The sequence below is a fragment of the Drosophila hydei genome, unplaced genomic scaffold (assembly GCF_003285905.1).
Source record: "Drosophila hydei strain 15085-1641.00,03,60 unplaced genomic scaffold, DhydRS2 tig00000333-arrow-arrow-pilon, whole genome shotgun sequence".
Taxonomy (NCBI): Eukaryota; Metazoa; Arthropoda; class Insecta; order Diptera; family Drosophilidae; genus Drosophila; species Drosophila hydei.
This window is the reverse complement of record NW_022045711.1, coordinates 801,173-817,444: the sequence shown is the minus strand read 5'-3', so window position 1 is coordinate 817,444 and position 16,272 is coordinate 801,173. Positions and strand designations below refer to the sequence as shown.

The window sequence follows — 16,272 nt, the reverse complement described above, 5'->3', positions numbered from 1 at the left end:
AATATTTCTAATCATTTTTGTTTTTGTGTTTTAATAAATTTTTTAATGAGAATTTTTAATTTGATTTGCTTAATTGGTGCTTTGCTGTGTATGTGTGTCTGTCTGTGTGTGTGTGGTTGTTTTCTATTTTTTATTTTATTTCTTTTTGTATTTTATGTTTAACATTCTTCTGTTTTCTCTGTCTATTTCTATCTCTAACTCTATGTGCTAAAGTGCTGTTAATAAACTTGAAACATTTTGTTGCCGCTGTTAACATTTGTTTTCTTCTTTCGTTTTTTCTGTGTTTTTGTTAAACCCATTGCATAATTTACAAATATCGTATATAGCTAATATATATTTTACAATATACATAAGGTATATAGCACTTACAACATAATATGGTTCTTCTATTTATCTCTGTACCTGTTCCTGTGACTGTGTCTGTGGCTAATGGGCATCTCATGTATATATCATGTTGGACTAAGTTAATTGGCCTTCTCCAACAATTTCACTTTCAGCTTAAGCTAACGAAACAAAAATGGAAACGAAACTGAACGGAAAGGAACGGAACTGAACGAAAACAGGCACACGGCCATATACACAACACACAAATCGAAGAATCTGACATACACTAAATACACAAAATGTTGATTGAAATACAAAGAACTGCAAAGGTGTCTTAAATGTGTAGCTCTGTAGGTGTGTGTGCGTGTGCCTGGGCATGTGTGAGTGTGTGTTTGTGTGTGACTAAGATTGCATTGAGCCGCTCGCTGTGATGTTGCTGGGATGGTTAAGTTGCAATATACATATATATATATATATATATATATTTAGGCATATATATATATATGTATATTTATGTAGATCTGATCAATGCGCCTGATGAGCCCGCAAAGCGAAAGAAATCCTTCTAATCGCCGCTGTCCTCCCATTTGCGCTCCTCCATAATCCGATCAAAGCAGTCCGCAAGAAATGCGTGCTATAAAAATGTAGAACAGTTAGCATAGCTTGAGTATATAACAGTCTAGTTATAATTACATATGGCGTATAGACTTTGACCCAACGTGCTGGCTTATCTGGACGATTGTACTGAAAGCAAAATGACATGGACTCCTCATCGCTCTCGGAACTAGTAATGCTGTCCCAGGTTAGCTCCACCATTTGCGCCTCCAAGGAGCCATCCTCGCGGCAGGCGTGCAGGCGAAAACTCTTCATTCCTGCAAAGAAAAAACACATTAGTTGCATGTTTAGAATATTATTAAAAACTATACAAAGATCCATTGACAGTTTGGGAGCTTAATTACTTTTCGCCTTTCTCTGTGCTTTCTGATTCCAAGTTAATGGAACTAGTTCAGGCGCAGTGCCTGCCTTATTAACTAAGTGTCATGCGCAGCGAAACACGTTTGAATAACCTTTGATTATAAAATTGAATTAGTTCAGATTCCTGCCAATTGGGAACTATTGAATCATTGGTCAACGAATTAAGCCGCCATTGACTTAGGTTAATACTTGGATTCAATCACTAAATGTTCTTTTAAATCAGATCCAACGCACTGCATTGCCACTAAATAGTTGAACTTTTTGACTATTTTTGAATTGTAGGCATTACTATTGTGAATCACAATTTGAACCTGCTCTTACAAACTTGAAGAAGAATTTCTTAAATGAACAAACGAATCAAAGAAGCATGGACGATATTAGCCAAGCTCTTCTATTATTGATCTAGTACTAATCGATCTACTTCTATAGTAGCTCAACTCTACTACAAGCAATTTAGTTTATCTAAACTCTGAGAGCAAAGCTCATCATTCATCTATCGGGCGGACTTTTGGGACTCACCCACGGCGGGCACAACATGACCCTCCTTGCGACTATCACAGGAGCAGTGAGGAAACACAACATCACCATAGCCGGGCAGTGTGCGGGCCAAGGCGAGATAATCGTTGGCCTTTTTGGCATCCTGCAATGCTTTCAGCTCGTAGAGGCGTCCATCGGCACGTATGTTGCCGCGGTTCACCTCATCGACCGCCTGGTAGAAGATGAAGCGTGCCGCCTGCTCGCCATCGGGCAGGGTCAGCTCTTTGCCCACGGAGAAGAGCCAACGTCGCACGCACAGACATGTTGATGAGGCGGTGCTATAGTTCTGAACATAGAGCTGATGCGGTATCTCGTGTGGCTGCAGCTTTCGCTCGAAATTGTATTCAACTATCTCGAACAGATAGAAATATTGTTGCGTATAGGCTGTGAGATTGGCGCGCTGCACCAGTATCTCCCACACCACCTGGGCATTGGATGACTTCTTAACCGAAACGCTGGTCACCTCGTGGTCGGGCAGCATCACTTTAATATCCACTGGCGATGCCGATATATCGTCTTCCGTATCAGTTAGAAAGTCCTGCACTGCATCGCTCTCGGCTATCACACGCACCGCGCACACCTTCTCCAAATACTGCTCGAGGCCACGTCGACGTGTGTCCAGCTGCTGTTCGCTCAGCTGAAAGAGCCACTTGCCAGGCAGCTTCGGAAAGTTGAAGCCGCTAAACTCTTTGCGCAGCGCCGAATGCAAGTTGGCAAACTCACGATACCGACGCGAGCACAGCTGCCTACCAGCCATATGAATATTGAAGACAATATAGCGTTCCCCATTCCGATTCACAATGCTGTAGTCGGGTATGCTAGAGAGAGAGAGAGAGACCATTATTAGACTGAGATAGAGTTCACTTTGGCAAGACTGCAACAATTGCTCACCTGATGGGCAAGGAGCGCTTGTCCGAGTAGTCAATATAGGAATAGCCAGTTTGATCCTCCTGCGGCTCCAGTCGATCCGCCTCCTGCTGTGTGACGGATATCACCGTTAGGGTCAGGCAATCGCCGCCAGATTTGATCAGATCCACCACCTGCTTGTGTGTGGCACCCTCCACGCTGACGCCATTGCTGCAATATATAAACAGACAGAGAATTCATGAATAACTTCGATATTTGATGGGTCTAATACCGCCTGCAGCGCTGCTCCATCGCGCTCAGCTGCGTATAGTGAATGCAATGAAAGGGCAGCATCCTAAAGGACTCTCTATTCGCTAACTAATGGACCCCACTCGCTTGTCAATCTGCTGCTACTGCTCCTGCTGCTGCCACTCTGTGATTAATTAAAATAAAGACAGAGGCACTGGTCTGGGGTGGTCCGATAGAAGCTTTGATTGATCGCTTGGAGCACCTTGTGGCACTTGGCTCGCTGATAAGACACGACAGTCAACAGACTTGCCATTCGGGTCAAGTTGAGTTTGTTTACGATAAACTCGAGCAAGCTCACTGAAGTGCAGCTGCGGCTCTTACCCAAAAACAAATTATTGTTACACGTTTACTTCGTACAGACAAATTCTGACAAATCCCTCAATTGAAAAACATATACATACCTATCATATAAAGCGATTCAAATAGAAAAAGGTAAACACCCTACACAGCCATCGGGATAATCGTTGCATAGAAAGGCAACATGTCAGGGTTAGAGGAATTACGAAAGGCAGAGCAATAGAAAAATAATCAGAATGTGAAAGAGAGCGGGCAAGCGTCAGCGAGCAAGAAACAACGGAGGTAAGAAACGGATAGGGACAGAGATGAGGAGAGTGAAAGTAAGGAACAGATAGAGAGAGGGAGTGAGGGCTAGAGAGACTGAAATAGAAATATGGCAAGAAAGATAAGGAGAAAAAGAGGGAGAGAGAGAGAGAACGACAAAGAAAAAAAGAAAGAGAGAGAGAAAGACTAAGATAAAGCACAATTATATGAAATTAGCTGTATTTACATATTGCTAATAATAATTCAAATTTGATACTTTGATAGCTTTATCACATATTTGTTTATTACTCTAATTGATTTTACAATGAACCCAACGTGCGCGCTTAATTACACTTGCTTCGAAACGCCACAGTGGTATTAATCATGGCGAAAACATGCTTTCGTATATCTTTTGGAACCACTCATCAATTTACGCTATGTATATGTATGTGAACGATGAGGAATTTGTTCAATCAACATGAATAGTTCAAACGATAAACAGAAAATTATTTCAAGTCGAATTATACAAGATTTGAAATGGTCAATGCTGATTCAAAAACTGATTCATTTGGTAACTTGAAGCAAAGCATTGATTTGAGCCGTGAACCATGGAACTAGTTGCTCCCATCTGGCAACGCTCTGAGTCAAACATGTGACGTCACAAATGCACACGAAACTAGCGCCAATAATTTGTCAGTGTTAACGAAGCAAAAGTAGAAAAGTAAAACAAGTTACGGCTGCCCGTGAGTCATACATGCTCGACTAGCAGATACCCTGCTGACTTATTGCATGCACTAAAGCGAACACACAGACACACATGCAGCAGTTGCTACCTGGTCTCAAGGCCATTCCTTCTTATGGCTGTCACATACTTTGGCACAGAACCTATATACCCTGTATTTCCATTTGCAATGGGTGTTCAACATATAAAATAAATAGATAAATAAGCAAATGCATTGAAGTAAAGTAATTCAATTTATTAACACTTGCGTGCAGTAGCATTAGATTAAATTGCATATATATCTATATAGTATATATATATAGCTTATGTCGCAGCTAGCTTATATTTTTGATCAAGTTTTTTTTCTTTCAGCAAATTCAATTGGAAATTGCATTGGCTGCTGTCGCTCGTTGTTGGCTTCCTTTTGGCCACCTTTAGACACGACCAGGCGACACTTCTTAGCCGCTGTGTGCAGTGTGTGTGTGTGTACGTCTTTCCGGTTTGACTTTTGCCACTGCAGCACAAATAAATAAATCGCAGATATCATTGCTTTTCTTGCCGCTGACGCACAGGGACAACAACAGTAAGAACAACAACAACAAGCCATATGACATGACTCACATTGAAGCATACCTATCACACATACATACACACACATATAGCTAATTTACAATACATATATAGGTACCTAAAGCGTGTTTGTATGTGCTCTATAGGTGCACGCGACTGGTTAGACACTCTGCAATTTTCATTAAAAGCATGTGCACTGCTAAATCATCTCCAAAAGTTATGATTTAACACACAGGGCACGGCGACAGCTCAGATACTCGCTAATGTTGTTGAAAGCTTAGCTCTTGCTAAGAGTCGTTGTTAAGTTGACAACAGCTCAAGCTTAGTCAAAGCCAAAGCATGTTTCAAGCGGCAAATGCTACAAGTCAGCTGTGTGCGCAACTAGCCAGATGCTCTGTAATTTGATATGAAGTTAATGCTAAGTTGACAAGAACTTAAACTGGGCTCTGCTTCGTGAATGTCTAGTCTGATACACTATAATTTGAATGCAATGTTCAGGTTGAATTGACAAAAAATGACACAGACAGAGCAGTTTCTTCTTCTGAATGCATGTCAAAGTGCTCGGCTATGTTCCTCTTAAGTTCAACTATAACTCTGACTTAACTTTGACATAGCTGTAAGTCTGTACCATCCAAAGGCCTAGTAATGTCACCCTCAATTTAACCCTCTTGTAACCTTCTATATGAACCAGGTTAATCCAACTCAAGCAAAAGATGAAAATGTGCAGGAGACCAGCGCAAACAGAGATTGGAAGAAACACGCAGACATGAAACCAGTTTCAGCAGCTAACAACTAGAATATATCTATTTGACAGGCAACGTAAACATGTTCAAAGAATTACAACATTTTGTAAACTGTAGATGGCGCTGCAGTGCTAAACATGCATCTTCACACAAGTTTTCATTAAGAAGCGAACTGGACTTGAACCAAGTTGGTCTTATCCCTATCTCTCTATATCTCTATATCTCTATATCTCTATATCTCTATATCTCTATATCTCTATATCTCTATATCTCTATATCTCTATACCTCTATATCTCTATATCTCTATATCTCTATATCTCTATATCTCTATATCTCTATATCTCTATATCTCTATATCTCTATATCTCTATATCTCTATATCTCTATATCTCTATATCTCTATATCTCTATATCTCTATATCTCTATATCTCTATATCTCTATATCTCTATATCTCTATATCTCTATATCTCTATATCTCTATATATCTATCTATCTATCTATCTATCTCTCTATCTCTCTATCTCTCTATCTCTCTATCTCTCTATCTCTCTATCTCTCTATCTCTCTATCTCTCTATCTCTATATCTCTATATCTCTATATCTCTATATCTCTATATCTCTGTATCTCTATATCTCTATATCTCTATATCTCTATATCTCTATATATCTATATATCTCTATCTCTATCTCTATCTCTATCTCTATCTCTATCTCTATCTCTATCTATCTCTATCTCTATCTCTATCTCTATCTCTATCTCTATCTCTATCTCTATCTCTATCTCTATCTCTATCTCTATCTCTATCTCTATCTCTATCTCTATCTCTATCTCTATCTCTATCTCTATCTCTATCTCTATCTCTATCTCTATCTCTATCTCTATCTCTATCTCTATCTCTATCTCTATCTCTATCCTATCTCTATCTCTATCTCTATCTCTATCTCTATCTCTATCTCTATCTCTATCTCTATCTCTATCTCTATCTCTATCTCTATCTCTATCTCTATCTCTATCTCTATCTCTATCTCTATCTCTATCTCTATGTCTATCTCTATCTCTATCTCAAATGTATAGCAAAAGCCTGAAAATTAGATGTATGTGTACTACATTTGCTGACTAATTGTATATCTACCATGTTTCGTTTAGATTATAGGCTATATATACATATGTATATACGCTTTTAGGTGATTTACAAATTGCAAGTATTTAGCAAACAAACCAAAAGAAAAAAAGATATTTCTTAAATGAAACAAAAATTAAACTATCTGAAAGAAGCTTTCGTTGGCTTTTGAAGGCTTTCAGAATTGTCTATAGCTAAAGAATAATTCAAATTTTACTATATTAAATTGTGTATTATCTAAAACCTGGGATTAGCTAGTTAATCAATTGAGCTCATACCGCAACGAGGGCAAATTTAATAAACTGAGCATAAAAGTAACGTCAATCAAATTTATGTACTTTAACAATGTCCCAGGCAAATCTAACGCTCAATTGGCGTTAGTAAACAGCCTTTATTGTGTATATATATGTATATATACTGTTATACATATACATAGGATAGGAAAAATCTTTAGAGTAACGATTCCCTTACGTTAGATGCTAAAGGCTATTGGTTTATAGATCTATTCAGAGTAAAATTTAAGGTTCCAACTTGTAAGTAGAACCTAAAGACAAGCGCTAAAACTTGTTTGAATTTAATAAAAAAGACAAAGTTTTAAATAAGCAAATTCTCACATATATAAACTATATCTGAAATATTTTATACAAAATAACAAATAAATGACATCTAGTCCTATAAAGTGAGCTTTAAGATTGCACCAAATATATCTATGTAGTAATTAGGATATTTCTATCTAATATCCACCAGATTGCTATAAATGAAAGTTCTCAGATCTCAACTTGTTATAACATTTATAAGAATATCTCAATATTCGTCTCACTCATTGCTTCATATTCAACAGCGCTTAACAGTTTATTAAAGCGTTGCCACCTGACAGCACTTGAACAGAACTCCATCTTCCCTCTCTCTCTTACTCTTCCTCTGTCTTGAGCTCCACTGACTCTCACACTCACTCTAAAAATGTGTTTGCTTTATTTCCAGAAATATTACTATTTTGGTTGCCTTTATTTTCGGTTTTTGTTTTGGGTTTTTTACTCTGGACCAACTGAAAATAGGAATTCAGGGTATAAAGGTTTTCTGAAAATTTATGTAACAGGCAGAAGGAGGCGTGGCAGATCACTGATAGTATATATATTCTTGATCAGGATGACACGCTGAGTCGATCTGCTCATCTATAAGAGCGGAAAGATCTAGTAACCTAAAGTAAAGCTGTTCGCAGGGTTTAGGGTATCTGCTAGTCGAGCAGTCCCGACTAGAGCACTCTTACTTGTTTTCTATTGGTAGACTAAATTTAAGCCAAAAACAAAAAAGGGGGAAAAGGTGAAATTCTAAGCCTTAACCCAAATCCAAATCTAAATGTGAATCCAAGCCCCGGAAACCACAAAACTCATCAGCTAAACCCAAGAGCCAGCGGCTCAACCACCAAGCACTTTCACCTACCTCTGGCGAAACCAATCCAGTGACGCAAATCTATTGATTATTTTTGGGGCATATGCCACCCGAGCAGCAGCAACAACAACAACAATTTGAACATGAGAATAACAACAGAACATGGAACACATAACCACAAAAACACAAAATTTGTGGTAGCATTAAACAAATTCAAACAAAACAGACAAAATTCAGCTTGGCCGACGAGCGAATGCCCTTCCCCGGGCATACGCCCGGAGAGTAGAATATTCATGATATAGGAAATATTCGAATTGTAGCATCGTATTTAAACAGAGTTCTGTCAAGAATCTACTTCAATCCATTTATGGTTTAAGGCTGAACCAGTTCGTGAACGAATCTTCAATATATTGCTTACCTTGAATCAAAACTTTTCTTTAAAAATCTACATATCTTCAATGAAAAACTTTTATTTATGTACCTTCAATAAATGTCGTACAACGAATGAAGCCTTAAACTGTTAGAGAACCAGTAAAACTGAGAGAGGCAGAGCCAGAGAGAGCGACAGGAAAAGTTAAACAAACCCAAAGCCTTTTAAGCCACAGACCCTGAACAAACATCAAAATATATAAAGTCTTACGTTTTATGGTTTAGAGTCTAAAACTAACACGTGAATATGCCGAGAATTAAATAGAACTTATGTGGGACTCATATAAACTATATTATAGTGGCAAAAGTAAGGTGGGAGTGGCCGACTTGAAAGACACCCTGACCTTCATTTCCTTCTTAATTTTTGTTACTTAATATCAAATAAATGGGCAGTTAAGCTTAAGCTTAAGATTATACAATTTAAAAGCAAGGAAATTCATATCCAAAATCAAAAGCATCTATGCTCAAGGCACCGTAGAGATCACATTACAAGAACTGACGAGCAAATATGAAATTTGATTGTAATGATCATGATTATAATGATAATAGCTCAACGCATGAGTTAACAAAGTATAGTAACAACTGCGTACGGCATGCAGCTGTTTAGAATGCCAACTTGAAGACTCTAGATTCTATAGTTGCCCGGATTGCCGCATTGGCTATATGCCTGATCAAGATGTATATATATACATATATAGATATTGCTTGTCTAGCGATAAAATATTGCTAATGTAAATGGACAGAAAAACTTGTGTTGGCCTATAACAATTTCAACATATTTCGAAAATGTTTCTTCCCGACAACGATATTCGAATTATTCAATATGCCCCATGCGCGTGCTAGTGTATAAGCACAAAAATACCCTCGCCTGTGGCATGGAAAACAACTAACTAAAGTTCAACCCTAAGCTTATTGAATTTATGTATTTTTTTCTTGTTTAACGTTCTTTATTTGGTTGTTGTTGTTGTTGTGGTGAGTGGGTTGCCTGGGCGGATGAATGGATGGCTTTGTTGTCGTAAATGTTTTAACGAGAAACACGTCGAAAAACAAGAAATGAAAATAGTTCATAATCCCCATTGATTGCACTGCCCCGACCGTGCACCATTCAAAAATTGCAAGTGCAACAGAAGCAAAACCTCAAAAAGCTTAGCAAAATACCTTAAATGTAACAAGCACACCCACACACACCTGCACACCCACTTTGATTTCACACATTCTCGAATCTAGCCAATTGCAACTCAGAAAGAAAAATTCCTTTCTCCTGAAATAGTTTTATGATTTAGCCTAGATTTAATGAGTGTTATGCAAGTGTTTTTTGTTAGAGCCGCTGCATACCAAATTGTTGATATCTACAACTTATAATACCTTATAATAGTACCGTTAGGCAATTACTGTTCTCTTTTTGCATCTAGTATTTGACTAACTAATTCGCGCGGGCAGCTGCTTAGGAATTGGAGGACAGAGAGAGTTTTAGACAAAGATATAAATATATATACTATATATAGACGTAGAGTATTTATTCTAGATATATGGAATGCCAGATGTATTTTTGAAGAACCTTAGGATAATTAAAGTTGATACGAATTTAAGTTACAAAAAGACAATAAAATAAAATTCTAGAATATATCCTCTTAGCTCTAGGGCACTATCATAGAGATTTAGTATAAGTAAAGCCGGTTCGAGTCTTGTTGGGAGAAAGAAAAGAAAAGTCATAAACAAGATAAAAATAATATAATATATATATATAATATATAATATAATATATATATATATAATATAATATAATATATATATATAATATATAATATAATATATAATCTTAAATTGAGCAACCTACTAAAGGCACCAATTTCACTTTTCTATAGGAGGTTTACGAGGTTAAGGAACTTTGAAAGAACTTGATTACTGTTGGGAGTAAAGAAAGAAATTACGGATTATATTGAGAGTAATGTAAGCAGGAAGAGAAAAGAAAATAAGTCTGAGATAAGATGGAATCTGCAGTCAGATATGATGGAATCTTTGTTTTAGCTCAATTGAGTTCTTATAAATAAGAAACTAAAATTCCCACAATTATTGGTATAAAGTAGTTCGGGTTCAGGTTGCCAAAATTGGCAAATGGAATTTAATCCTAGGGAATATAAAAGTCTAGACAACATATCGAATTGTTTTAATATAGACAAATGACCATATCAATTCGATCGGCCAGATAATATATATAATATATGAAATCAAATCAAACAATGGAACAATGAAGAAGCTAAGACCATTTTGGACGAACCACTTGATGATAGACTTTGGTCTAATCTAATCTGGAATTGGAGCTCAGCCCAAATCACAGACGTTTCTTTGTTGAACAGTCGAAAAGTTGCAACAGCTGCGAGATGATGCAGAGCGCAAGACAATTGTTATGGACTTTGACAATGATGCAGTTGCTCCTGGCAGTAGTTGGTCTGGAATGCTATGCCTGCGACTCAGCCGAGGATGCTGAGTGCGCAACACGGCCTGGCCAGCAGCTGGAGGTGGAAGAGTGCAGCCAATCGAATGATGAGTGTGTGACCTCTATAACGGCGGGCCTCACGCGTCGCGGCTGTTTGCATCGCCTCTATCCGAACGGCTACTGTGCAGAGCCCTGCGACCGCTGCAATACGAGTCTCTGCAATCGGCACATCTTTCCAGCGGATCGCCTACGCTGCTATCAGTGCAACGGCGCCACCTGCATCGATGTGAGTACACGGCCCGAATTGCTGCTGCCCTGCCCCATCTATAACGAGAAGGATCGCTGCTACACCAACATTTTGCACCTGAGCAACACGCAGCGAGGTTGTGAGCACACCAATCTGCCCGCGGACTGCCCCCATGTCTGCCTCAAGTGCAACTACAATGGCTGCAATGCGGAGCTAACGGTCAGCGAAAGCCACTGTCTCCAGTGCACATCGAATCGTCTGTCGGGCAATCCCGATTGCCAGCGCGAACAGCTGCCCGAGTTGCCCAACAAATGTGAGCTGTCCAATGCAACTGTGACGCAGTGCGTCAACAAGGTGATGTTCGGGCATCGGGAGCGCTGCTATACGCATCACAATAGCCAAACGGAGGTGCTGCAACGCGGCTGCTCCACTACCATGGGCTTCTTTCCCTCAGGTCAGCTGCACGAGTGCTATGGCGACAATTGCAATGCCCAATGCCAGGATATTGCTTGCGCCACCTGTAACTCCACCAGCAATCCTAATTGTCGTAGCGGACATGCCCTGAAGAGCGAACAGTGCGCCCCGGGCACCACGGCCTGTTATTCGTGCGAGCAAGGTTAGGGTGAGTCAGGCGCTGCGTTAATGTGAACAACTTCCAAATATGAGCCAAGCACATTTGGCGATTCATTTGTACAATTTCAAATAATAACCACTAGTCTTCGTTAAATAACTCATTTATATCCGTTTTTTAACTCAATCGATAAAGCAATTTGTTTACTTTTGCATTAGAACCAAGCTATTCTTTTAGTTCCAAATATGAATCAAATTGTTAATGCTTAAGTTCATTTTTGATCCAAATATAAACCAATCTAAAATTATACTCAATAAACTCGTTCAGTTTCAACTAAGAAAAAAATATGAACCAGTTTGTATAGCACCTCTTTCAATTCCAATTAATCTCTCTGTACGGTATCTTCGATCTGTTCATAGAATTTTTGAATAAAAAGGGAAAATTACCCTGCTCAAATAAGACATGATTTCTAAATAAAAATAGTGAACTAGTTCGCAGCGCCAACAAAATCAGAGACTTATTTTGTGCTGCTTGCAGCCCTGAAATTCATACACACTTCCATTAGTCACGCGAAGCCAACTTAACGCATTAGCATAACAGTTATGCCCGGTTGTCTTTAGGTGGTTTCTTTTGTTGAGTCCACTCTTTTATATGAGTTTCTTGTTCTTTCTTTGCACAGATACGCTGCTGCGTCGCGGCTGCGCGGATGCTGACTTTGTGGCCAGCACCGGCGAGGAATGCCAGCTGTGCCGCAACAGTGACGGCTGCAACCGTTGGTCGGTGCGCAGTTGCTATCGGTGCAATTCGCAGGAACATGGCGAGGACTGCGCTGCCATGCAGCAGCCGAGCGCCATGGCGCTGAGCAACTGCAGCAGCCCAGCCGAGCTCTGTGTGAGCACCGTAGTTAGCCGGCTTCAGTTGGTCTATACGGTACGTGGCTGCGCAGGCGAGGTGCCTGAGTGCACCGCTAACGATCCTTACTGCGTGCGTTGCAATGGCACTCTGTGCAACAGTGCGCCCACCAAATGGCTGCAACAGCAACCGCAACAACAGCAGGCGGTGGGCGTTACAAAGGGCGTACAACGTCTACTCGCGTATCTATGGCCCAATCTATGAGTAATTAGCAGCAATTATTTACAAAGCACTTTTTTTGATGAATAAACAATGAGCGACAAAATTCATACACACACACACCTCCCTATACACCCCAAACCTTATCCCTGCCGGCCACCCTGGAACAAAACCGTAATGTTGATAAGCACGCTGACCAGGCGGATGTGGAGGAAGCGAAGAGGCGTCATTAACGGTTGCCAACCGGCAACAGAAATAAGAAAACAAAATACGCCCCTCGAAACCAACGCAAACGAAAAAGAGAGTGGAAGAGCAAGAGAGACCGAGCGAGAGTGAGAGTTAATGGAAAAGAAGAACGTGTGTGAGAGATTCAAAACAGGGCTGAACGAACACAGGGCTGGGCAAACACAACTGCTAGAGAAATCATAATAAACAAAAACAAATCTTTAAATTAATGAATACTACTTTAATGCAATTCTATAAATAAATATTCAGAATTCAATAAGTAAAAGATTAGAGAATGTTGATTTTGATATGCAGCATTTCTTTATACATGCATATGTTAATATATATATATATGTATAAGTAATATTACTAATGAGTTAGTTTATAACGAAGGCATTTTGTGCTTATTACAATATAACTCAAAGCTCAAGGAATGAAAACATATGTAAACATGCTTATACTGAAATAATTTTATTCAATTAATTGAGCTATACAATAGTTATATGCGATTTGCAATTACTTTGATAAAAGACTACAATGAAGTATTATAAACTGATGGGTTATATGATCCAAGGCAAATTGATATAGATATACCCCAGTCTCGCGTAATTTCGACACTAACCAATCATATCCGATATAAAAGAGCTTAAAAACTGAAGCAAAAATAAACATATTATAGATATATGTGTATATAAGATAAATATGGCACACTGAACTAAATTCAAAAGAACGGAAGAGAATCAAATTACATTGCAATAACTAAGGCAATAAAATACCAGCTGATGGCCAGCTAACCATTCTCAATATCTACATATAATTCAATATATATATAGTTTATAGATGAGCAGACGGCATTATCAAGGTACCGCTTAAAAGCAGCGTCATTTATAATTGTAAGGAACAAACAACTACACAATTATATATATATGTATATATATATATATATATACGTATACTCGCATATCAATGCAAACTATTATCAAAGCGTAAACAAACATGTCAGAAATAGCTATAAATATAGTAATAATACGTAAACAAAATGAGTAAAAATTAGTAAGAGCAAAAAAATGAAATGAATTTGTAACATTTCTGTCTAATCCGGGAATGTCAAATTTGACTGGTGGCTGACAACCTGCCTAGAAATCTGAGAATATGAGCGAAAATAGATAATTTAAAAAAATGAAATAATTGGAATAGAAATAATACAATTTTTTCCATTTCAATTCTGTATTTATAGAATTCTTAAACAGGCTCACGAGCGAACTTAGCTCCAAATATAACAATAAAAAAGGTCAATTTTTTATTTTAATTTTCATTCTTTTTTATAAATATTAATTTTTTAGCTTAAAAGAACAAGACATAACTTTCATTTGAACTGGTTCAATTTTAATACACCACTTAACTCTGCGCTTTTAGCTATTATCATATATATTATACGCGTCAAAGAAAATAAAACAAAAATAAAATAAAAAATTGAGTAAAAAACTCCCCGTTTGATTGTTTGTCAATCTCTGATTACTGTTGCTTTGTTTGCACACGTGCGACCAAATCATAACTGTAATTGTTTTTCTTGCTACAGTTCATAACCAAATGATGGGCCACCCAACAACTACAGTAACAACAATAACGTGCTACCAGCTGTGCCGCAGCAAAAAGTGCGAAAAAAAGAGAAAAAAGTTTATATGAAAAATAAACATTTGCCAATTTGTGGCGTGTGCTCGCATGGGGCGAGGGGCGAGGGGCGCGACAGACACAGTTATGTGCATTGGGTGAATTGTTGGGTGGCAATGGGAGGTGCGGGAGGCGCGATGCCAACGATAATTAAGTTGTTATCCGCCGCGCAACAAAATAGCTAAATTTATTAATTGAATTTGTGCGCAGGTTTCCGCAGCTGTCAAAGAGCTAGAGGTCGAGGTGGAGGCAGAGGCAGAGAGTCAGTGAGAGCGAGAAGGGTATAGCTGAAAAGGTTATCACAGCATGGGCGACCACAAAACTCAATTATTTGCAACATGCTTTGATTGATAGCATTTGGCTGAGCGACGATAACACAAAATGTCAAAGATGCAAAACAAAAAGCTTAGCAAAGAACAGACTGCAAAAAAAAAGAAACAAAAAAATGAGAGCCAGTGGGCTGAGAGAGCATATAAAATGAGCGTCTGAGTGGAGTGACAGAGAACAGTAAGGCAGAGCGGGAGAGGGAGCGAAGGCAACATTTTAATTAGCTTGCTCTGTGGGCGCGCGTGTATGTGTATATATGTGCGAGTGAGTGTGTCTGTATGTGTGTAGGTGCGCGCATACAACGCAAGTGTGAATGTTTGCATGTAAGTGTAGCCAAACAATGGCACAAATATTACGCCATAACAAAAACAAAAATAGTAAGAAGCTCAACATGAAGAAGAAGAAGCAACAAACGGTTGCCAGATATGACGACGGCAAATTTCAGTAACAGCCCTCTCTCACACACACGGACACATACACTAAGCAGTGTTTATTGATTCCAGGACTTCCAAGCGGCAGTTTTAAGTTTCTTTTCCATTTCGAGTGGAGCCGTTTTGTGGGTGGGCTACACTCACTCGGTCGTTCGCTTGCTCTCACTCACTCGGTGTGGGGCGGGGCGGGGCATGGCCAAACAGGTCAAACATGAAACTTCCTTGAAGTATCGCTTTTGCTTGTTTTTCATTATTTTTTCTCGTTTTTGAATTATATTTTTTATTTTTCATTATTGACATTAACGAACAGTGGGGCTAAGATCGATATACTTACACCTCGAGTATACGATCGCCTTTCTTGATGCCCGCCTTTTCGGCGGCGCCGTTCTCCAGCACAGCGCTAACATGCTGCAGCGGAGCGTACAGCTCTCCATTGATTGAACGCAATTGGCCGCCCTCGGACACCTGTCCTCGCACATTGAAGCCAAAGCCAGTTTCCGTCTTGTAGATGGTAACGATTCGCGGTCCATTGGCGGCTGTGATGGTGGTGCCGCTAGTGCCGTTGTTTTCGCTCATTTCTGTGCAGCCGGTACGCTGCGCTCCAAGAAGAGCACAGCCAACACACACACACACGCACGCTTACACACCCACACACGCAAGCAGACTCAGTCACACACACACACGTACACTGCCAGGCGGCTGGTGTTGTTATTTTACACAATTTTGCTATGTTTTTGCGTAACTTTTGTATTTTTGCAACTTCTTTTTACACACAAACATTCGCG

At 39.1% G+C, this 16,272-nt stretch overlaps 2 protein-coding genes across 2 annotated transcripts; one reads left to right on the top strand and one right to left on the bottom strand.

The window, feature by feature from the left end:
- Positions 1–826: 826 nt before the first annotated feature.
- On the bottom strand, positions 827–16,252 carry LOC111605611 (sorting nexin-27). Its single transcript, XM_023324226.2, has 5 exons — positions 15,822–16,252; positions 2,728–2,913; positions 1,819–2,654; positions 1,018–1,196; positions 827–958 (listed from the first exon to the last, which is right to left on the bottom strand). The coding sequence occupies exons 1-5, from the start codon at positions 16,061–16,063 to the stop codon at positions 890–892; spliced, it is 1,512 nt and encodes a 503-aa protein (XP_023179994.1). The 5' UTR covers positions 16,064–16,252; the 3' UTR covers positions 827–889.
- LOC111605616 lies at positions 10,889–13,231 on the top strand. The gene is made up of 2 exons (XM_030224010.1): positions 10,889–11,809; positions 12,363–13,231. Exons 1-2 carry the CDS (start codon positions 10,889–10,891, stop codon positions 12,876–12,878), a joined length of 1,437 nt encoding a protein of 478 aa, XP_030079870.1. The 3' UTR covers positions 12,879–13,231.
- Positions 16,253–16,272: the final 20 nt, after the last annotated feature.

Bases quoted from the DNA above. Each gene is read 5' to 3' on its own strand.
- LOC111605616 (XM_030224010.1), top strand. From the start codon at position 10,889: ATGATGCAGAGCGCAAGACAATTGTTATGGACTTTGACAATGATGCAG. The intron at 11,810-12,362 runs TAGGGTGAGTCA...TTAGCATAACAG, and splicing joins GTTATTCGTGCGAGCAAGGT to TTATGCCCGGTTGTCTTTAG.
- LOC111605611 (XM_023324226.2), bottom strand. From the start codon at position 16,063: ATGAGCGAAAACAACGGCACTAGCGGCACCACCATCACAGCCGCCAAT. The intron at 2,655-2,727 runs GTGAGCAATTGT...CTCTCTCTCTAG, and splicing joins AAGCGCTCCTTGCCCATCAG to CATACCCGACTACAGCATTG. The intron at 1,197-1,818 runs GTGAGTCCCAAA...TTTTCTTTGCAG, and splicing joins TCATGTTGTGCCCGCCGTGG to GAATGAAGAGTTTTCGCCTG.